Source organism: Numenius arquata, chromosome 7, assembly GCF_964106895.1.
Source record: "Numenius arquata chromosome 7, bNumArq3.hap1.1, whole genome shotgun sequence".
In the NCBI taxonomy this organism is placed as follows: domain Eukaryota; kingdom Metazoa; phylum Chordata; class Aves; order Charadriiformes; family Scolopacidae; genus Numenius; species Numenius arquata.
In genome coordinates, this window is record NC_133582.1 from 57,224,148 (window position 1) to 57,248,866 (window position 24,719).

General features: G+C 42.3%; 1 protein-coding gene across 1 annotated transcript in view; it reads right to left on the reverse strand.

Moving 5' to 3' along the window:
* BZW2 (basic leucine zipper and W2 domains 2) overlaps positions 1-5,295 on the reverse strand; it is a 40,403-nt gene extending 35,108 nt beyond the window's left edge. The window contains exons 1-2 of the mRNA XM_074151098.1: positions 5,214-5,295; positions 2,851-2,915 (exon numbers count right to left, since the gene is read on the reverse strand). Of these exons, the coding sequence (XP_074007199.1) occupies positions 2,851-2,908 (58 nt within the window). The 5' untranslated portion in view covers positions 2,909-2,915; positions 5,214-5,295. The remainder of the gene's footprint in view (positions 1-2,850; positions 2,916-5,213) is intronic.
* Between the last annotated feature and the right edge of the window lie 19,424 nt (positions 5,296-24,719).

A 24,719-nucleotide genomic window follows, 5' to 3' on the forward strand; every position in this document is an offset into this window, starting at 1 on the left:
TTTTCTTCCTTCAAATCTTTTTAAAGTGATTTCAATGCCTGTCCCCCTATATGCTGGAGGCAAGGTTTATACCTTTCATTAGGTCAACTAATGGAACTGGAAGGAGTGGGATTTACAAGCTCCTCCTTCATAGTCCTTTCTCAAAAATGTTTTAGACACTAAGCACACTTTCAAACAGCAAAGAAAAGAAATATAAATCATCATCTTCCTTTTTTTTTTTTGCTCGGTGAAAGCTCAAAAATTGTTTGTGTTCAGAGATTAGTGGTAGTGATAGAGTTCATATGGACAACTGCAGCGTTCCCGGGAGCTGCAGGAGAGGAGAGAGAGTATTGTAAGACACAAATCAAGCGGTCAGAACAGGCAATCCTCTCTCAACCAGCTCGCTACCCTCAGCATTTACACGTTTCGGAGCCCCCTCCTGTCTGCCTGTTGCACACAAGAGAATAGTCTCCCAGGACCAAAAATGCCACATCCAACCACAGCCATGTCTAACCACAGCCACGGCACCCGAGATCTCCCGCCTGGCTGAAATGTCACGACTCCCTGATATACTGAAACTCAGCAGAAAAAAAACCTAATAATATCTTCTCATCTAAGTCCAAGATGTAACAGTCTGGGACACTGCTACGATACCAAAAGAAGGGAATGATACAAAAAGAAGGGAATAAACGTGTTAGGAAGCCCTTTTTCTTCCTCGAGCCCTCTGCCTCCAGAAAGAAAACAGGTATCTATAATTTTCTAAGCAGGATCCTCAAATATTAAGGCAACCAGGATCCTGCCGTATTTGAAGAAGAGATTTTATGTTTTAAGCACATAAAGAAGTGTTTGCATGTTAAGATTTCCATATTAAAGCCATTTAATATCCCCAATCTCATTTAAATAATCCTTCAAAAATAAACCCCAAACCACTCCCCAATCTTCCAGACTTCTGCAAGTCTTTTCCTTCTCCCATCTAGTCTCAATAGAGTCTCTGTTGCCACTTCCAATCACTGTAATAGAAATTCAAGAGATAGGCGCAGAATTACAAATAAAAGCTCTTTATTTATTCTAATTATTACTTGTATTAAATAGGAGTCAAAGACCAAATCTATATTAGGACCCATGATGCCAAATACACTGCAAAGCAGGGACTGAAAAGGAAGTCTTCATGAGAGAGAGAACGTTTTCTAAGCCAATTTTAAGCAAATAATATATGTACCATAATCGACTGACATAGAAGGAATACCACATGGGTTCAATCCAGCAGTATGCACGTCTCATTGCTTTTACTGGTTGGCCTGACAGGTATTTCTTTAGGGATTGTTAATTCCACTCCTCTAGCTACATCTGCGCTGTCGCTCGTTAACGCAGCGTTCAGCTACTGCGCAGTCTTCTAGAACATGCTGGTAGAAAATTAATCCTACTAATTACTGGAGCATCCTGACATTTATATACAAACTATATAGGTTTCTTTTTTTTTTAATTAGTTACACCTACAGGCTTTGTATGTATATCACAGAAAGGACATTTTCCATTTAGAGACGACACTACTTAAACTAAGGGAGGAAGTGATGTGTGCAAGGGAGGAAAGACGAGAGAACGCTGGTACAGCCTTTTAACACGACTGAAAACAAACTATTTTGCCATTTTTATCCAAGCTTCGTGATCGTTCTAGATCTTGAGACGCTCACTCAGCTCTTCAGACTCGTGATAGAGTTTGTAATTTTCTGAAAAAGTTCCAAACTCTTTTTGTTTCTCTCATCCACAATGAGAAAATGCTCTGATTTACATTTTCTGTCACAAGATGTTAAGACCAAGCCTTAGCTTCTGATAAGAAACAGGAAAGTCACGAAGGAAAAAGTCTTGTTACAGGAATCAGGAACCCCACCTGTGTGTGCTCTAATAATCTCCTATCACAACTGCAATAAATCTAACACTTCTTTTCACAAACCAACTTTTTTTTTTCCTGAAAAAAAATAAATCATTTATTACATATATTTTTGCTCTCTGCCTCAAAGTGTTGGATATTCATCTCAGATACCCAGACCATGACAAATGAACTCTGAGTATGGTATGAGCAAGCACGCCAGGATGACACTCGCTGTACAGAATACCTGCACGATCGCTATAATTAGCACCGCTCGGCTTTCTTTAAAAATCGGTGCAATATTGTTCATAAGGAAAGAGAGCATTAGTCACGTTTACAGAAAATCAGTATCACAATGAGTAAAATGGGTCTTAGGCAATGGCAATTGTTTTATTTTAATAATTAAAAAACAAACTACAACTAAACTGACCTACAGCAGAAATAAACATTTGTGAAAAAGGAGCTTTTTGACTTCTGTTGTTAACAGAAAGCAGGGCCGACGCGATGACCTGACCATCTCATCAGAAGGAAGGTGAGAGAATCCCTTTTTAGATGTGAAAGGTTCATTTAGAGAAATGGCATTGATTTGGGTCAAAGAAATAAAAATAAAATCAAAAACCAAAAAGCGCCACATTTTCTATATGCAACCTTTAAACTAAAGCTCATATTTTGCTTTCTTAGTTGAAAGGGACATTTTACAAACATCTCGTAAGTTTTCTTCCCTGTATGTAAATATACTATAAACTCAAGTAGAATCTGATTTTTTAACTGATACTTCTACAAGAATTAACAGCTAATAAACTTAAATTTTATAAAAGTTCTAAGATACATAGAGAAAATAATAAAATTCATAAGAGCTTAATTAAAAATAACATCTATACTCTTGATGTGGCTGAAGAGGAGAAAAAACTTAATCCTACTGAACTTTCAGTTATTCCACCTGCCCTGTTTCTAGTCATTTTAACAAAGAGGAAAATAAAGTTAAAAAATGTAAGGTAACCTACCCCTCTTCCTAGTTTTGAACCGCTGGCCTGTTAGCACCGGCTTCTGATTCTTATTCATAAAATTTCTGGAGAAAAAATAGAGAAAAATAGAGTTTTACTACGGCATTTAAAGACAACAGCTTAACCTAAAGGCAAAATAAACACACAGTGTAGTAAAATCCAAACATGAAAGTTTGCTCTTGCCGTACACTCAAAGAATAATTGATATTATTTTAAAGATGAAGAGCAGTATGACCCAAGAATGACTTTGATGAGATACGCTTCTCTCAAACCCTGGCTCTCAGCATCCCTATGAAAACGGTGAAGATTGAGACCCAAGCAGGAAGGTGATGGAGCCCCTGCCCTTCCTGCCAGGTGGGGGGGATGGCAGCACTGCCCACACAGCATTGTAAAAATAATAACAGATAACCAACTCCCCCCCCCATCAATTTTGTGTATAAATACATAGTTGAGGACCCATCCCTGGAGGTGTTCAAGGCCAGGCTGGATGGGGCTTTGAGCAACCTGGTCTAGTGGGAGGTGTCCCTGCCCAGGGCAGGGGGGTTGGAACTCAATCATCTTTAAGGTCCCTTCCAACTCTAACCATTCTGTGATTCTACGGCATATCGTATAACAACAACATTAAAAAAGAACATATTGGATATATATTTCTTCAGACGCTAACAGCAAATCTCAATGTGCAACGTTAAAAAATTTGGGAAGCAATCATATATCAACGCCATTTTATCTAAAGAAAACAAAACTATTTTCCAGCTTTGGATATAATTAGTTTAATCCCACGTGACGCAGCTTGCGCAATGAGCAGCTAAACCGAGAGCTGCCTGTGAACAGGAGGAAACTCTGCAGCACGTGGCCATCGTCACGAGTCACCCCCTGTCCTGCCAGCAGCGAGTGCCAGCGCTGGGACTTACAGGCCACCTATTTCACACCCCGCTGGTCATTAGGTCACTGTTACATAGGATTTGCTCGTCCAGAATTAAGCCTTACCATGCAAGAAGCTTTGTCCTTTCGGCATGTTCTTGTAGTAAGTTTAGTTTTATAAAAATGTGTATTATTTGTATTTTTTTCATTGTGGACTGCAGGTCTAGTTTAAAAGTACACACATTTGCCAACATTTTTTCCTACCATGAGCAAAGAGAAACAAGCTCCGTGGCTAGAAAGATGCCATCAAGCAGTCATTACCATCCAGTTAATGCTCTCTACCCCGAAAGTTCATTTAACAACTCTGTTAACAACGCTCCAGCTACGCAGTCTGTTCCCATTCACCAGAATAACTCCAGTTGCAGCATCACCGGCCGGCCAGTTCTGCAGCACTTCAAATGTTTAACCTGGCAAACCGCTGCTTTCTAGTCTAGGTCTACCATTTATCTGCAGTCAAAAACCACCTGCATGCACCGGTAACAGCCAGGAAAGTTCAGGGTCGAGACTGGTTTTGCTTCCCGGGAGTCATGAAAAATCCAAAGATGCAACAAGCAGTTAAACCGAGAGGTTCACACTCCTCACTGAGATTTAAAGCTATGGTTTTAACAGACCACAGAGCACTTTAAAACAACCGCAACACTAAATAGCGTTCTGGAAAACAAATAAATTGAGAGTTAAAAATGGCAAATCATGGTATCACAGGATCTTTCAAAGCGCTGTGGGAACCAAGCATCCCTTCACAACAGAGCTCAGAAGTCTCTTTCCCCACTCGGCTGCCTCGGTGGCAGAGGAACAGGAGGTGCTTTACAAGTTAATTAGGCAGATAATCTAGCAGTCAGCGGGGATAAAGCAACATCCCAGCCTCTAGCCAGTGACCGGCCAGATCTGACATACTTTTTGTTTTGCCTTTGTGCCCTTCAGTTACTTGTAAGAGACCGATCTATAAAATATAATATTCACCCAGGTATTTTTAATTGTTTTAATGCTTGGCCCCCATACCTTACGCCTTGTTCTGGGTCTAAAAACGCTCATTTCAATAGAACACAGGAGAAGCCCATGAGGTTTGGGAATAAAGTATCAAACAAGTCACACAGCAGGTAAGAATTAATCCTCTTATCACAGCCCTTTCAGAGCGCAAACATGCCGTGGGGCTGGGATCGACACTGCCCACTTCATGAACACACAGAAGCCGTGGGGACAATGACATGAATGATACCTGACCTTCAAACCCAGCCATACTGGTACGGTTTCCCAGTTGCTATAAAAGATATAAACACATATGCTGAATTTCTAGCGCTAGACTTCTCCTTTCCTTTGATGCAGCGTCTTTTTAAGCTGCCAAAAGAGCTGCACGCACCTGAAGCCTGATTTTAAAACCGCTCCCCGTGAATATAAAATACGTCCTTTACGACAGCTGGGAACAAGATTTTAAAAAGACTCACCACGTGTGGCAGATTTAATGAGTAGAGGTTCAGCGCGACAGAAGAGATGCTTGAATAGTTAATTACTAGGAACACAGGATCTGCCTTCTCCTATATTTAGCTTTAAATGCACTGCGCTCTCATCTGCTGGAGCCAGGGTCAGGCTTTATAAGGCGCTCCCTCAAGCTCTGGCCCTGGGAGAGCACAGACACTTCCATCAAGAAACTGCAGCGTGAGCCTGAACAAAACCAACCCAGGGATCTATTCCTTTTATATTAAGAAAAAAAAAAGTCTTCACAGAAAGGGTTATTAAGCATGAGAACAGGCTGCCCAGGGAAGCGGTTGAGGCACCATCCCTGGAGGTATTTAAAAGACGGGCAGACATAGAGCTTAGAGACACGGTTTAGTGATGGGTTTTGGCAGCGTTGGGTTGACGGTTGGACTCGATCTGAAAGGTCCCTTCCAACCCAGGCAATTCCATGATTCTATCTATACGACAGCCCGGGACGTATCCACACTACAAATGACACCAGCTACTGCAAATGAGATTTTAAAGCGCTGTTGCCATCACAACAGGTGCCTGGATGATAATTTAAAATTTCCAAAAAGTGAATGCAATGCAAAAACTTGTTGGTTTTTTTGTTTTTGTTTTTTTTTTTTTTAATCAAGAACGCACCGACAACAGCACAGAAGTGATGGCTGGAGGTTGTAAATTCAGGGTGGCAGCATATAAACTCGCATGGCACATTTGATCGCGTTGCAGCGCAGCCTGCCTCTCAGGTGTCACGCAGCTATAAAGCCTTGAAATCATAAAAGACCTTGAACGATTACAAATATTCTCCATTTTGAAAGGTACAGGATCTGGGTAGGTCAAAGCCAAAGGCAAATTTTGAAATGCCAGCTAGAGAAGTTATAGCGGTTTCAGAGGAATAAAGAGATCTTAAGGATGGGTATGGGTAGGAAGGAAATAGCCTCAAAAAGAAAAGCCAGTCAAACTTTTATCTTGCAGCTCAACATCCTCCAGGATTCGCAGGAATTGCCAGCAGGAGAGACAGCAAGAGATGTGGAAATGATAGCTCCTCGGCACACTCCTTTCACAGACTCCACTCTTCCAGGGAAGACAGGAGAGGCTCAGCGATGGATGCTTTACTCTTGATTCTCCCTTTAGCATCCAGAAAACCTCTTGTAGAAAACTCACGTGTTCAAATTACATACCCAAATACTTTTTATTTTATAAGCAGGTAAGTCAGAAGCTGGGCTGACTCAAGCGGGAGATGACAGAGAGCAGCTCAGAACCAGGCACCACACTCCAAAACGGGCTCATTTTCCATAAAAACCTCAAAATGCCTAAAGCTTGCTGATAACTAACTTGCAGCTACAAAATTCTTCAGAAAAATAAAAAAATGCACGACTTAAAACCGTTTCCCAAATTCCACTCCCACTCTTGTTAACAGGCTTCTACTAAACAGATTCCTACTTTAAAAATGCATAAATTGTTGATTTGGTACATTCTCCTGAAACTGCTTGAAGTTCACAAGTTCAGCTTTCTCTACACTTGCTTCTCATTTAGATGCTAAAGACCCTCAATGGTTAAAATAAAACTGAGAGACATCTACAGGTGTAGATATCTAGACATAAGTGATAGAGCAGTTTCTATAACCGACCAATCCTCAAACAACTAATAGAAATTGTAACAGTTTTAATTAATAAAACCAGTATTAATTATTAAAATTAAGCAGGTCCACCTGCTGTAGGTGGGGGGTTGGACTAGATCATCTCCAGAGGTCCCTTCCAACCCCATGTGATTCTGTGACTCTGTAATTATTCAAACTAATTTATAAAATCAGCCACAGATGAAGTAAAAGTTCCTTCAGAGCTTCAGCAAGTTCAAACTTGCTTCACAAGTCAAAAAAATGTAGTCTTTTATCCATACCACAGGGAAATTCTTATGATGATTAACTCCTAAATTATTTAAAGCCTTGATAAGGCTGAAGTTTCTACCCAGCTAAAATACTGGAAACACTTGCTCTTGGAAACATACTGCTCAAATTGAAAAAAAAATACGTACTGAAAACCTTTACCCAAACCAATACTGTTTTTCTAAGCACCATTTTACACTTCTTTTAACCGAAATCTCCGAATCATCTGAGATTCTTCAAACATTAACGTGCTCATGATGAATTCAAGAACAGTTGCTTCGCAGCAGCGGAACTTCACTGCCCTACTTAGGGAGAGGAGGAAATCAATGCCAGACAACATCAAAAAAACCCAAAAACCAAAACGTTTAATAAACCCCCCTACCAAGATTTTATGGCCCTAGGTACGCAGGGCACTGTAACAAGGGCAAGGGAGCCCATGGGGACAGGCAGTGACCCTTTGGGCAGCCCACCGGTGGGTTCCATGGGATGCGGATGCTGCTGCGGGGACTGGTGCCCGCGGTGTTTAATTGACAGGGTGCTGGGGAGAGCTGCCAGAGCCCCACCAACACAGCACCACCAGCTTTCGCAGGAACAGATGCTTGGCAGGAATGATTTCCATCCCCTTCCCTCGCTCAGACATCATACGCAAGACAAGGAGCGCTCATCGCAAAGTCAAAGGAAATAAAAGCATAGATGGGGAGAGTTTCTAGGAAGGAAAAACTCCAACCCACACATTAAGGTCCATCTTCCCCCCCTGCCCCAAGAAGTGGAATACCCAGGATATTAAAAGCTTTATTGGGTCTTTTTCACCCAGCAATGTTACTAGGTGTTTTCATCCTCTCACTGTTACAGTTCTAGGCTTAAGATGAAAACCTAAAGAGGGTTTTCCACTTCTTTCAGCGGCAAGCCAAGGAGTTATGTTAAAAGCAAATTACTGAACTCAAGCAGCATGGCGGAAGAGCTGCCCTTGCTCTTCTGCTGAAGAGGACACACGTCCGCACACAGCCAGCAGCTGTCTCCGTTCCCCGGCACGGCAGCTACATTATGAGCTAACGAAATCTGTAGGTGGAAAACTCATAAATTATTACCAGTACAGAGGAATGGAGCGATGCAAGGGGACGACAGGACAGCACGGATGCAATGCAGCTGCTGGTTCTCCCCAAATCCTTGTCAGGCTTCCCGCTTCCCACCCGGACACCGAGTCCCTGCGGGGGCTCTCGCAGCTCCTCCTTTTCCACAGGCGCTTCCCAATGGGTGCAGCAACAACCCCGTGCAGCGCTGCAGGCTTGGGGAAGGGTGGCTGGAGAGCTGCCTGGTGGAAAAGGACCTGGGGGTGTTGGTGGACAGACGGCTGAATATGAGCCAGCAGTGTGCCCAGGTGGCCAAGGCAGCCAATAGCATCCTGGCCCGTATCAGGCACAGTGTGGCCAGCAGTAGAGGAGTGATGGTCCCCCTGTACTGGGCACTGGTGAGGCCCCACCTCGAGGGATGTGTCCAGTTTTGGGCCCCTTACCACAAAAAAGACATTGAGGTGCTGGAGCGGGTCCAGAGAAGGGCAACGGAGCTGGTGAGGGGTCTGGAGAACAAGTCTTATGAGAAGAGGCTGAGGGAGATGGGGGTGTTCAGCCTGGAGAAAAGGAGGCTGAAGAGGGGGACCTTCTCGCTCTCTCCAACTCCCTGAAAGGAGGGTGTAGCCAGGGGGGGTCGGTCTCATCTCCCAAGTCACAAGCGATGGGACAAGAGGAAACGGCCTCAAGTTGCCCCAGGGGAGGTTCAGATTGGATATTAGGAAAGATTTTTACACTGAAAGGGTTATTAAGCATTGGAACAGGCTGCCCAGGGAAGTGGTTGAGGCACCATCCCTGGAGGTATTTAAAAGACAGGTAGCCATAGTGCTTAGAGATATGGTTTAGTGACGGTTTTTGTCAGTGTTGGGTTGATGGTTGGACTGGATGATCTGAAAGGTCCCTTCCAACCTCGGCAATTCTATGACTCTGTAAGAGGCGAGCAACCACAACGCACACCAGTCCCACAGCCTGCACGGCTGCCGCAGAGGTCACTGCCGCGATGGCCGTGAAGCATTTTCTGCTTTAACACAGATTTCACACTCTCATAAGGCCACGAAATCCATCTCAGCTGCTGACATTTCCCAGAACGGGTCAGTGTGAAGGAAAAGCACTTTATTTACACATCCAGGGCAGTACAACGGCCAGCCCGCAACAAGAAGAGCTGCGGTGACGCTCCCTACCTCCTGCTAAAGTCCACTTCAATATTGTTGAAAAATAAGGAAATAAGAAGCTGCATTTGCTGCTCTTTCCATGGTCCCAAGAGCTGAGGATGGGACCAAAGCTGCATTAAGAAGCCACCTCTCCTCTCTCCCTCATTGCACATCTGGAGAGCTGGCAAAACCAATCCACTACACTCGGTGAGACATGACAGGTTTTCTTGTTGGTTGACTTGTGCTATCTCATCACCATTTTCCAACTCTTGCCCTTCATTCCTAAAATATAGATTTTTTTTTTTTTTTAAAGAAATGACTAACTTCAGCCATGGTACAAATCAGCAGGAAGGGTGACGCTGTCAGCCGGAAGGTTTATCTTGCTATTTTGCCACCCAGGACACCAGCAGAACTGTAATGTTTATGAAATCTTCATCCCCAAAAGCACAAACAGCACAAAGAGCAAAGCCAGAGCCAGGCTCTCACCGTGTTAAAATCTCCCCACTGGTTTTACTGCACAAACGACCTCAATGACAACGTGCAGGGACCAAGCAGTCGCGTAACGATGCGCAGGGTAAATACTGAAACACGAGGTTGACTGTATTTACTTGAAAAAAGGATACTGCTAATCCAAAGGTTTATTGCTGAAAAATACATCTTCTGTTATGGATTAATTTTGTTTATGACATCGCAGTACATGGAGCAACTAGATACCTACCGACCTTTGATTTCAGGCTTGGAAGCGAGCCCCAGTCACCAGTGGCTGTCATGTGGAGTATCTGAAGATAGTGTTGTAGCGGGTTTTCCACACACCCCGAATGCCCTGTCTTCCCCATAAGAGCCTTCCAGAAGCTTTGAAGGCCCTTAATCTATCTTTTTTTTTTTTTTTTTTGTTTTTGTTTGGCTGGGTTTTTTTTTATAATCACAGGACAGTGTTTTTCCACAGTAAAGAGTAAGTGTCCACTCCAATAAAAGTACTTGTCCTTTATTAGTATGCCCACTGGGAGAGAGAAAACAAAAGAGATTAAACAAGTGGAATTGGTTTCATTCTGCAGCAAGTAAAAACAAATACCAAAAGAGAATGAAACTTACCACACATTAAATAAAAAAATTAAAATTTGTGCTTAGGCAAGATTCTCCAGCCAAGAATTGTGTAACCCGTGAATAGTTATCCAGCTGAGAAGTAAGTAAACCCAGACAAAAATGAGAGACTCACCGAAATGCGTCCCATAAATCTCATCACCTAACTGCTAAACTGGGATGTTTCTTGAAAAACAGCCAAAAAACCACACTTCCATCAATTAATGTACAATCACACACTGCATGAGAGACACAGTCGCACTGCACGTATTTCAGGAGAGCGGGTATTTCTTAGGTCACTAACAAGGATTCCTACAGAAGCAGCTCAGCTGAATAAGAACATACGAACACAACAGCAACCTCCCACGAGCGAAGCACTCCAGATGCACTTCACCAGGTCAAGAGAACTGTAAATTGAACCACTGAGGCAATGACTTCTGTGTCTCGTAATCAGCAACCATACGAAATATGCATGAGTCATGGCACAGTCAGCAAAAAAACCCAGAAAAATATCTTAATCACTGACAGGTGAAAATAGAACCATAGAATCATAGAATAGCTTGCATTTGAAGGACCTTTAAGGGTCATCTAGTCCAACCCCACCGTGATGAGCAGGGACATCTTCAACTAGATCAGGTGACTGATCAAAATCTAGTTGAACTAGATCAAAATACAAGTCAAGAAAACAAAATTATATACTTGGGTTGACACACACACGAAATTATCTTTCAGTAACAGTACCCTGAAATAATGGAGACAGTGTATGGCTACACATCGGTTCATACCCTATTAACATTCATTTTAAGGTGTTGGCTAATCATCCAGCTCCGAGTTTGCATGCCTTGCCAGCAGGAAAACTTCTTAGAAAAGAAGAAGGGGATAAAAAGCATCGGCAGAGATCAGGGTCAGGTGAAATTAGAAAACAAGCAGAAGACGGTACTCTTCCAAAGTTAATAAGGTTTTTTTTTCATATGCAAGACACCACTTTTCATGGACTGTGTAGATGTTAGAACAGGACTCTTGAATTCAGAGGGACATTGGATGTGCTTTTTATACTGAAAAATACAACCACCTCAACCATCACTGTAAGAGGTGATGTTGCTAAAGGAAAAATGGTGTAGGTGAAATTCTGCAAAAACGATTACAAAGCTACTGCTGCAATTTAGCTCAATCCTCCATTAACGTTTGGCAGGGGGAGTTGTACTAGCCACTGTTCACAGCACACCTGGAAGAAATCATTAATGGAGTTACTTTATAGGGTCCCCCTGAACCAGGTCTTTAATAAACCAGTAAATGCAAGCATTCGGAAGAAAACTTGTTAAAAAAAAAATTGCGAGAGAGGCTTCATTCCTAGCAACAAAGTCTGCCAGACACGAGACAACACAAGAACAGCTCAGTAATGAAGGAGCAGCTTCCTCCTGCAGCGTACCACCACTCTGCTCAATCCAACCCGCTTCTCTATTTTTAATGTATCAGCCCACCAAAAGGTATCTTCTACGGTGTCGACTCTACTCATACAATTGAGATACCACAACAGTAAAATCAGAAGATGTGCCACTCCGTTTTTCTTGCTGCCTCAAAGCTCCGAGCAGCAGTAAAAGCACAGGAGATCACCAGCGTCTCCAGAATACAGCGTTGCAGCATTCAAAAACCCTTACATTGTCTTCAAAATTACAAGGGCCAAACTTAAAAATAAAAAAAAAAAAATAAAATAATACAAAGTGTGTATTGCCCAGAAAGCGATGCCTCCCAGTTGCTACCAGTTTACTATTTCGTGAACTAAATACAGTAATGGGAGGAGGGGTGTATTAATAGCCAGCACCTCTTACACACTTGCACGCAGCGAAGGTCGTGGCTTTAACAAACCGACAACTGCTGTAAGCAGTAAAGCAAGTTTTACCTTAGAACTCCCTAATTATTTCTTCAAAGCGTGTAGAAGGGAAAGGAGCTCACTAAATTAACACGTGGCTTTTTACCTGCAGGATGGTGAGTCAGCCTCCGGATACCTGCGTTGTAGTATTTCTGGCTAAAAAGAGATGGCACAAAGAGCCAGCAGTGGAAACGCATAATGCTTTGCACCATGTCAACTATTCCAAACACACCAACTAACACCGATGATGCTTGTTAGCAGCATTCACTTGGATGGAAAAGGAGTCCGTAACTGACTGACATCACTCCGCATCCCAAAAGTCACCCCATATTCCCTGCGGCTGCCGCCTCCCCCTGGGAGCAGGCAGAACATTTTGATAGAACACAGTATGGTGAACAAACTCCTGGAGCGGGGGATAAAAGTACTCAGCGCTGATTGCTTTAACCTGCAAAGAGTTATTTTCTAGGCAGTGCCAGACACAATCCCTCTCAGACCGAGCCGAGATAATTCTATGGCAATAGATAGTCATTCATATCCACAAGTTGACTATTAAAAAAAGAATCAACAAAAAAACCCCACCCAAGAGTGCATGGCACGGGGTGCCTACACAATCAACTATGATCCTGGGTGAGTCACAGAAATAGCTATCCCAGGTGGAGCACACGGCGGGGGGGCACACACTTGCTGTGCTACCCACCGCTTGGCAGCTCACCTACCAGCGCTCCCAGCTCCTGACTTCGGAAAGTCATTTCCTCACCTCTGCGTGGAAGCCTGAAAGCTCTCAGATGGATTCACGGAAGGAGAGTCTATCAAGGGGTATTAAACACAGGGATGACACAGCCTTCTAAGCAGAAAATTGCTTTAAGTATGACAAAAGCATGAAAAAGAAATGTAGCACTTTCATCTATCTATATTTTTATACTATTTCATCCTCCCCTCCCCTTTGTTTTTGGGTGTTTTTTTTAACACCTACCCCACTCCACAAGCCACTTTCAGAGACCAGACTCTGGACCAAAGGCCAGTTTCTCCCAGTAAGCCAAGCTTTAGCACGAGGTCAGGTAACTTTTAGGCATCACGTATCCCACGTAGCTCCATCTCACCCTGTGCTTCAAGAAAGGCTGTCTTTTAAATCCACAAAAGCACGAGACAAGCGTTACTCACACGTGACAGCGTTCTCCACTTGGAAGGACTATGATGACAACGCTGAGAATGCCACTGGGTGACAATTCAGTGACACCAGGTGACGAGAAGAAGCAAACAAAACCCCTGAGAGGATTGGCCTGGGTCAGCATGTTGTAGTGCTAGCTTTGTAGGAGGACTTAAGGTCGCTTCTTTTGAGATGAGGGAAAACATTCAAATTATGTGTCTTCAGCGATGAAAACACAAAGCTTTGATCCAGTCTGTATAGAATACTGTGATTCAACCCACGTATTTCTTCCCAGTGACTGAGGATGCTCAGCGTCGTGACAGCGAGACTGGTAACAGGAATTATACTGCTATTGCGATTGAGCTGTGTATTGCAATTGCTTGATTTCGTTACATGTAACTTACATTTGTATCGTGTTTTCAATATATTTCGTATCACTCTGTGAAATCAGAAATCCCATGTAACATCAACTGTCTTCAGGTAAGTAAATTAGATATTAAACATCACATCCTCCACACGTGGAATAACGAAAAGAAGCTGGTCAGGGAGTATTGGACCTTGACACTCTCACACACCAGAACAAACTGGGAGATCAGTTTTGGTTTGGTAACCAAAAAGCTCAAATGTTAAAGCTATCAAATATGGCAAAGTTCCTTCTATTTTGATATTCCATGCACAGACACAGTCATGGAAGTGCTCAAAACACCACACCTTCTCTCCGAATCAACAGTTCACCTTTTCTTAATCTTCTTCCATGCTGTATCTGGACTTAAATGACATTAAATGCAACACTTAACTGAAAATATAAATGCATAAAACCAAGAATGTGTCTTTGTCGGTAATCTAGACTCAGATGACTCTGAAATCCGTCAAACTAACCCAAAGAATTCATACTCCATCTATAAACACAGCATTGCAAGCAATGGCTGTTATGAATCCATCTCGATAGATTTGCTCCTCAAAAAGATACATTTATAAGGAATTTTGATCATAATTGCAATTAGATGAAAACCCAGCTCTCAAAAATACATTTATATACACAGGTGGCCAGAGTCAGAATTCAGACACATTGCCATGAAAGGAAGTCAAATGAAGTAGCAACATAAATCACCCAAGCTAGAAAAAAAATAATAGAGTAATTAGCCTGTTGCTTAACTAATTTGTATCAATTTTCCAGTATTAGCATCATGCGCTAACAGCATAATCAGATTACAAAAAAGCTAGAAGCAGCTAGTCAGAGACATCTGCTTCACCCAGACACAGAGCGGGGCAGGTATATAATATTTTTACCCCACTCCACGGCAGAGGCAGCGAATCCCACCCGCGGGCAGTGCCCTTCACGCTGCAGCAGCTCCTCAAGCCCTTGGTGCCCATGGAAGCACGGAGGGATGGCCGTCAGCTCAGCTCAATGCAAACCCCAACAAGTTAATTGAGGCTACGGGTTGTGAGGACCACCACCTATTTCGCTGCCTCCTAAAATGATTGACAATCAGCCAAGTCAAAACCCATATCCACTTTTCTCGACCAAACAGCCAACCGTCAGAACACCCCCCAAAAAAAAAAAAGGGGTGCCTTTGAACTAACTTTAAAAATGAATGACAACAGGCACCCAAGTCTGACCCTGCGGTCGTTGCCTCTTTTCACCATCAATGGAGAAATGTAAACATTTCCAGAAAATAGCCGATTTAAAATTTTCTGCTTGCCCATCTCAGGGTGAGATCTTACGGAAGTCTCTCGTGAACAGCTCCACAGCTTCAGCTTTAGGCACTTTTTAGGTATTTGAACAAGATCAAACTTCCTCCATCGGTTTCTGCAACAGAAATTCGCACCTGCAGGGTGGCAATCCATGTGAAAGCAAACCCAGAGACAACTCAATGACAACTAAAAACATCTCGGGCAGAGTTAAAATTCTAATTATGCACCCAAAATTAACAATGGGACAATTATTAACAGTATACTATTGAATTCTACAGTTAACTCAGTAGACCTGCTTGTTTACCTTACTGAAACGATTCACAGAATTTCCACTGTTGGCTAAGAAGTTTCAAAATCCAGCGTTAACCACAAATACGCCGAGAGAACAGGCTCAGCATGAGACCACAACCACCCACCTGCACCCAACCCAGCTCCCGAAGCCAAGCATTACCGCCGGGGTTATGGATTTCTAAGCAGAATAGGTTTAATATCTTTTTAAACGAGCATAAAACATCACAACGCCAGGCTTCCTCGGGCAGAAAAAGCACACATCCGCTTTGCGGTTGTTTGGGCTGTATCAAGGGTCAGCTCGGCACAATGATATTTGACATTATTAATAAGGAAATCTATTTTCTTCTGTACAGCATCATTGTTTGTGCGCTGGAAAGGCCAGTATCAGCAACCTACTTTAGCAGATAACCTAATAAAGGTCCCACGGAATGGGCATCTGTGGGTGTGTGCATACGTATGGACATGGAAGAGAGCAGAATGCCAATAAAGCTACATTAGATTTCTACAACTCACTTCCTACAAGGACGCAAGACATGAGGAATTTAAAAGCTTTAGGGATAAGAGCTAAAGGATTGATTTTTATTTTTTTTTTTCCTGGACTGAGAAAACCCAATGAAAGGCTTGGCTGGTTTCTCTGAGGATTTCAGAAGGACATGCCAGTTAACCTAGGGCTCTTGAACGCGGATCTGGAAAAAGATTCTACAAAATACCTTAACTTCCAGTGAAAAAGGAGTATACACCTTTCACTGCTACACCTCCTTTGAAAGAAGCAGCTGCTTTTCAAAAGCCAAAAACCTGTTAACGGCTGCTGCACCTATTGGACAATAAGGAAAAGAAAAAAAAAATTCTTTCTAATTTTACGAAGTGAACTGATGCTAAACTCCAAAATGTAGATGTTTGGTCACGGATACAGCCAAATTTAAAGTGAATGAAGTGACTGTTAAAGCCCATGCAGGGCTACGCATTTGCATCCCACCTTGAATGTCGTTCTGCCTAGTTTTCTGCTCTGTAGAGCTGAAAAACTAGAAAACCTGGCATATGCTCTTTGGTAATGGAAGATAAAATGCAAAGGTAACAGAACTGCCAACCTAAACCTATTTAAAAAAAAAAAATCTAAAAAAAAAAGAAAGCAGATATTCAACATGATTCTCAATCAGGGGCTTTGCAATAGTTGGCCATTTTCCTCTATTTTGACAATGATGCAAAACCAGAGTTGATATTTGATATTAAGAATACGTTGATATGAACTTTTATTAATCAATTGCTGAGAAAAGTGTGTAAGGTAGCTATTCAGTAATCTAATAACTAGGTTATTAATAGGACCTGAGTAATTTATACTGGGACTACAAGAAAACCCTAAATAACAAGCATGTTGAAAAGAATAAGTGGGGAACGCCTTGGTCTACACTACAAAGACAGTGCCCTTTTCCCATCACCAACACCTTGCTCTCCCTCAGCTTCAAAAGATTCTTTGGGGGTTTCCTCCTCATACCATAACACTGCTTTTGCAGTGGTGATGCCTACCAGGTCAGACCGACAAAGTCAATGACAAGACAAGGCAGAGGGAAATGGGGAAAGAATCAGATCTTCCCATACCCAGGAAATAAAAGCAACTCCAGGAGGGCACTAAGGTACTAAACTAATCCCAGCATCGAACAGGCTACCCATGAAATGCTTTGGCTTGACACATTTGGCTTCAGGGAGCTGTGGATCGCTGCTTACGGATGAAAGCTCAAGAATCACACAACTTCATCGTATGAGAGATCCGATAGTCTGATGCCTCGATGATTTAACAGTGTAGGTCACTAAACAACCAGTCCACTATCGCACTTGGATCTTGGAGGCACAACAGCAAGCCAAATAAATTGACATTGGGAAGAAGACACCATGACTTTTCAGCATACAGCAATAAATACTTTAACAGGCATACAAGAATTGAAAATAAAAAGCCCTTCCCTTGGCTCCTTTGGAAAAGTAAATTATGAGTATGTTTTCCTTTCTCTAACTCAAAGAAAAGTCTTCTAATAAAGTTGTGCAAAACTAGATAGCCAAACTGACAACCTGGCAAAAGATCTCACCCATGTACTTGAGCACAGGAGAAGGAGGTGTTTCCCTGTGCTGGGAAGGGACCCGAGACTGATGCACAGGACATTGAATCTCAACGGCAGAGCCAAGGACTCGGGCAGCCCTGGGGACATGCTGACTGGGGCCTCTTCTGGCCACAAAATGTAGGAAAAAACTCCATCTCGGACAGAATATGGGATTCAACAGCACAACACTGGGTTTCCAAAGCACTGGCTGATGGTTTGGGGATCCTCAAGTCTCGGTCACAGGAAACCATGCATTAATATAACACAGTCAAAGTAGACCTAAGAGAGAAGGGAGACTACCAGGCTTCAGGAGCAACCTCAGAGAGGTACAGAGACACGGCACAAAACCAGCAACATGACTCTAACCAAATTCATCAATATTGGCTCTTACAGAGAAGGTTGCAGTTTGAGAAGAATCTCACCATCCTCTCTTCTTCTTAAAGGGTTGACTTCTCCTTGAGTATTTAAAATAAATAACATACTTTGTTTTTCTAATTTCCTATTGCTTGAGGCATGAAAGGCTAGTGAAAATAAATGACTAGCCCTGTATCTGCTAATGCTCAGTAACACATTACGAAGATTTAACCTCCTGTGCCTTAGAAGAAAAATGACTAACATATAACCTGAATGCACTGAATGAATATTTCCTCTTAGAAAAGATTTCCACAGAAGTAGGGGATTTTATTTCTGGAAACAAAATCTAAAATGATCACTTAAGCTTACAAATTACAAACTGCTGAAATGCTTAGACTTCTTTTTCTGTATGAAAAAACCCACATTTAAGGAAAACACATGAAATAGTGGTTATTAAACTAAGTACAACCCCATAAAAGCTGTATTTAATTGTTCCTGCAGTAGCTGAAGGAGCTGTAGAAGGGTGTAACGCATTGGAATTCAAGACATCAGAGGAGATGCTTCATTCCTGTGTCCTGACCAACCTCTCTCTCCCAGACTGCATCTAGCATTTTCCTTGCCTGACCTGTCTCTCCTCAACTCTAATTCTCACCAGAGGTAATCCATCCTTCTTACAAGCTAACTAAAAGCAATAATCTTTGTCCGCTACTATGAGTCTGCAATAACTGCAAGCATTCTCTATACAAAACTTCTCCATCTGACCTAAGAATAACTCAGCTTTTGCAGAGCAAATCCTTATATAGGACTCTAAAACATGCCTATGTATTATGTACTCAATGCATTTTAGAATTTCCTGCAGAAAAATCTATGTGAACACTACGGCAAATCCACCTTTGTAATTTCAAAAGCTCTTAGATACATAGCAACAAACAGCCCTTATATAGACAAAGTCCCTATTACCGGAGGAATTACTATTGATTTACTTCCTGGAAACATTTTCCTGACTTCTGGGAATTTAAAAACCAAAATACATAACTCAACAAAAGACTATCTGTTTTATATGGCACGTGAGAGGAAGTTTTTTTGCTATATTAAAACATAGTTAGCAATAAAAGCATATCTAAAGATGGAGTGGGAACAAGACTGAACGACAGGGAAAAAAAAGCTCGTGCCACGTGTATCAGCCATTGCCCAGGTTTCAGCTTCTGCACCGACTCACCACCACCCTACATCTTAACTACTTGCTGTCCCTTTGCCTAGGAAGTGCGCACCGAGTCCTGCAATCTGATTTACCACTGATCTCAGCTGCCACTTGCACCCATCCAACCCCATGGCAAAACTGTGATCCCAGTCAGAAGGTTTACCAGCAATACCTCACAAATACCCGATTTCCTTCTTATTGTGCTCGCACTACACAACCACACTTTATGGAAGACCAAAGCTGTTAAATCCTAAAACTCAAGTGTTTGGCTCTGCTTTCAGCTTTACAGGAGGTAAGAACCTTGAGGACCACAATACTGCCATAAACATGGCCCCCACACCACCGTACCCAGCCCTTCGGTCACTGGACTCTCTCTTTATTTTCCTTTTTATTTTGGAATAGCTTTTATTTTGACTTTGCAGTCTCTTATGAGATCTATAGCTAGATTTAAGAGGTATGATACGGCAAGTTGAAAAGGGTTTTCAGGCATGCCAGATTATTATTGCACTCCACAGACTCCTCTCTTTAGGGAGAAGCAGTAGATTCTTTTTTTTCCATTTTTTCCATTTGTCAATTTTCCCCTCACACACCAGCGGTACCCCTGTGATCTCCGCATATTCTAGTTATCTTTAATAATTACTATAATTACTATTTTAAATTAACACATCTGTACTGCCGCATCGAGGGGAGTACTCGTATTTAATCAAAAACGGATCACACAGAAAAAGAAATCAAATCCGCCGTTTAAGGGGCAACCGGTGACAGTTCACCGGTGAGATTTATTGCAGGCGACATCAGAATGGAATTACTTTACCTGTGGGCTCAGGCAGTGAGAACTGATACAGGCGACAGCCTATTGCCTTACGTGCAACACAGACAAAAGAATTCTTCAATTTGAACAGGAGGAATCAGGACAGAAAATAAACCGAGGAGCGAAAAATGATGTCTCTTAAACCAATCTGAACTTAAGAGCACATATCCGTTCAACGCATAATCTTATTCGTCTGTCCTAAACAATCACCTTACGCCTGCAAACAGGTACATATATCTGTACATGAATGGATTGTGTAAGCAGAGTTTAAATAAACTTGTATTAAGAAGTTACTCATGGATTAGATCTAATGAGATACGTTTAACCCAACTGCCTCCACCATTCTTCACCAGATAAAAGGTTTGATTGTCACTAACTGCTGCTGACGCATCACGCTCCCAGGGACTTGATTTTTCCCGGCATCACACTCACGATTCCCAAAAGCTGGAGTGGGGTCTATACATGCTATAAAGTTTTTCAAAGTTCTTCCACGTAGAGATATATTTCCTTTACAGCTTTATGTAATTTTATTTACTTTACAGCTCTGAAGATTTGAAATTATTTTAGCAACACCTGTCTGAAAAGCCACTGCAAATCAACTCCTACAGAAACCGTGCTAATTAATGCACGACTGGGTTATTGCCAACACTCGCAAAGCTTAAGTGGGAAAGAACTTAGTCTTGCAAAGGTGCTCAGCAGCCACTAAACACATCTCAGTCCTTTATCAGCAAAAAGCTGCTGCTTCTATTACACTCACAAAAAAAATAAATTGAAGTACCTACCTACCTACATGGGATTCATTTGCATGAAACAATTTGTTTAAAGCTTGGATTTTTCTTAATCAAAAAGAATCACAATGACTTGAAGTCTCACATGAAAAACAAAAAAGGTGTATTGTTTGAGCAAGCTGTTCATGTAAGGACCATCTAGAACAATTAAGAGAATAGGAAATCAACCTGCAAAGGGGCAATTTGTTGTTTTTTTTTTTTTCCCCTAAATTATAGATCCAACGGTGAGTATATAAATGGAGCAAAGGGCACACATATATGGCTTTGTTATGAAAATAAGGATGATTTTCTTTAAAGCAGCTTTTAACCAGGTAGTACAAATACACATTTATCTAAGGCACTCACATCGCCCTCATCATCACGATACCTGAGCACCTCAAAATTCCTTCTTTGCACCGTCAACCCTCCCTTTCTGTGGGAAGATTACGTGGGTTTTCCTTGCACAATTAGCAGTTAAAGATATACACAAAAATAAAAGCATATACGCAAAAAATACACTTTGCACCCAATACGGATAACCTCTTGAGCACTTTAAAGACATCTCTACAGATGGCTGCATTCCGGGTGCAAAACCACCAAAGCTGGCCCTGCTCAGTCAGATCAGGTCTAGGAGCAAGCCACCACCGCTTGTGCTAAAGCGGACTAATAAACCCTGTCAGGAGGACCATGCTGTCATATGAACCTTCAAGCCCCAGACTGGCACTTTGGCACTGCTCTGTCCTGTATTTCCCGCTGGAGAACATGCTCATCTCGACACTGATTACCCAACAGTCCGGAGCAGACAATCCCTTGGAGGATACTTTGGCGTCCTTCTGACCCATATGCTTGAGAATCCTTCAAGTCAGGATTCAAGAGGAGGTGAAGAGGGCATCAGTCTCATCCGGCTAGACTTTGGATCCAGCTAGAGTCAAACGCTGGGATCTGTTCCCGAATTTTGAAGTGTGGAAAAAACCTAACTTTGTCCCACAGGGAACTGGTGGCAGATGGAGATCTCTGTCCATGTCTCAGACAAGCACCCCGGATATAGCAATACCCTGTCATTCAAAGATAGACTTATTGTGTTCAAACACATCCTGTGCACACCAGTCTCTGCCTGCTTTCAGCCTGTCTCCAGGGGTCTTTTTATGACCTACCTTCTGGTACAACCCAAAACTTGGCAACATTGACAGATCAGATCATATCATACGTCCAGTGGCTGTCCTGAGATCCAAATACACATGAAACCCAGAAAACCCTCCACTTACAATAAAATAAAAATACTTAAGGAAGTCGAAGAGTTATACAATGCCAATCAACTGGGGGGGAAACAGTAAACTACCCACATCTGAGAGGAAAAAACAGAGAATGTTTCTAGCAACAAAAACCTCTTGACCTTGCATGAACTCAAAGTGATCTAAACGAATAATCCTATTAAATACTCCTCGCTTTGGCCAGGATATAGCTCCCAGGATTGGAGTAAGCAAGACCAAAACCCAGTGGAGGTCTGTCTCAAAGGCTCAGCTCCACATGAAGGTTTCCCATAGCCCAGGGCACGCAGGAGGCAGAACTGCTTTACACAAACGCACTTGAGAACCATACGAAATGGCTTTTACATCGGAATGACTAAACAGACCTGACCCAAAACAGCAACTGGGAGCGTAGGGGTGGGGAATCAAATGAAACTGTTAAGTAGCAGGTTCAAAAAAAAAAATTAAAAAAATAAAAGTTCCTTTTTTAAGCATCTGTGCAAGCTGTATTCAGAGGATGCTGCAGACACAAAGTTCACCTAAATTCAAAAAACCCACCGCAGGCTCTCGAATACAAAGGTAAACACAAAGGTACCGCTTTTTGCTGAGGAAGCTGTGAACCAGCGGGACGGGAGCTGGGAGAATAAGTCAAAGGAATTATCAGTAGCTGTTTGACCTATTCTTCTGTTTTTCCCTGAATAAAATGTAGTGGGTCAGACCAAGTCTCTGATCATGCCAAGCCCAGGCACAGAGAGTGGCTACAGGATCTTTGACTCAGGCTACCATTAGCAGAGCAGCAGAGTACATGGTCATAATTCAAGCAAGCCTCCAAGACACAAGCAAAGGTGTCATTTGAGAAAGAGCAGTGTGAAACCAGTGAAACCAGTTCAGCACTCTCCAAGGCATAAGGCAGCCTTTTCTCCCCTAGCTTGACCCAAAAAAAAAAGCTTATTGTTTTGTATATTCACCAAAAGTGAATATTACTCAATTAAAGAAACCCCTGTTATCTTCTTGCATGAATCTTGCTCTCAACAAGTGCAGAAAACATCAGGTGTTTAGGAACACCTATACATTGATTACAATTGCCATCATAAATTCCCACAAGCAGACCAGAACCAGCAAACCACGGGGGAAAAAAACGTACCTGCTTCACAAATCAAAAGCGTTGTGTTGTATCACCAGACGATGAAATAGGGAAATTTTTTTATATGTGATACTTATCATTTGAAATCTAAACAATATATCGAGTCGCGGTGAGGTCAACATTTCCTTCTCCCTCTGTAACACCCCAAACTGAAATTATTAATTACCACACGGTAATACAACTTAAATACATGAAACGAACAGAAACAGCAGACGAAAGAAAATGCTTTAAGGGGCAAGACACAAAGGTCCAGAACATTTTCACGTTCCAGTTTCCCTGCCCTAACACAGACTCGGAAAAATCACTTGCTGCCTCCGCGCTTCAAATTCTATACATAAAATGGAGGTTACACCACTTCATTACCTCATCGCGATCTCGCAAGGATAAACCAAAGACTGTGAAACATCCGGGAACTACTGGACTGACGGTCATACAGAAGCCTTCCATAGGTAAGAGGAAGAAACGTTTTTAACTACTCTTAAAGTATTTTATTACTCTTACAGACGGAGCGCTCCCGCAGCCCTAGTCACCGAGTGAGCTCCAGGGAGGCTGCCAAGGAAAAATTGTGTTTGCCTGTTCACTCTGTGAACCGGGGTGACATTCTCACATTAAACAGTGACACTACCGGGAACGGTAGTGACATTCTCACATTAAAAAAGAGGAATGTAATATGCATACTTTTACATACTGAATGCCTGACAGGGTTTGGATTGTTGTTTTTTGTTGGGTTTTTGTTTTTTTTTTTTTTAAATGTGAAAGGAAGCTTATAGGCTCTTGTTATTTAATAACGCCACAGAGATTATCAGCATACTATAATATCACAAAATTTGTTCGCAGCGGGTAAAATTCGCACCCTGCAGTGAACCAACAAAAGACCACTTAAACCCTAATCTCAGCCTTCACGGTTGAGCCAGTGCCAGACTTCTGATAGCACTACACGGGGATACCTTTCTGGACCAGAAAATAAAAAGCACTTTTGTCTCGAGGGCATTTCCTTCAAGGCATTTTTGGTTTCCCACAAAAAAAAAAAAAAAAAGTCAAGGGAATCTGTTATAATCTGAAATCCAAAGCAGTCTCTCTTATTTACACTTGTTGATTCAAGTAAAACTAGATGGTGGTACATGCCTGTATTTCTGTGACTTCTAAAATCAGGGAAACGTACAGAATTGGACCGTTTTGTTAAAATGAAATCGTATCGCATTTTGGGTTAGTACCCGAACAGTTATGAAGATTCATCAGATGCAGAGAGCGTGCTCTTCTGTGAACGCGGAAGCAAACGATGGGACTTCACCGTTTCTGAAATTCAGTCAAGCAATTAATAAATGTGAAAACGGAGAATAAGATTAGTATTTAAAAGCCAGATTCCAAGAAATAAGCAGCCATGAGACAACCTGCCAGTACTAAGGAAAGGACAAAAAAAATCAGCTTACCGATAAGGCTATGCCTTCAAAAATTACTTACGGGAAAAAATAGGCTCCTTGAAAGAAAGGATATAAAAAAATTTTATATTGAGGAGTCTGACGAAGGAGGGTGAAAAGCACCACCATGTATTAGGGTTCTGCTTCTCCCTCTCCCTCGCACAAACGCGGGCAGAAGCGGGGGGTGCCGGGCTCCCTCTGCCCCTCGCTGGGACCCGCGGGATCCCCCCTGCGCCCACCCAGCGCCGGCGGCAGCAGTGGAAAGTTGGAGCCGG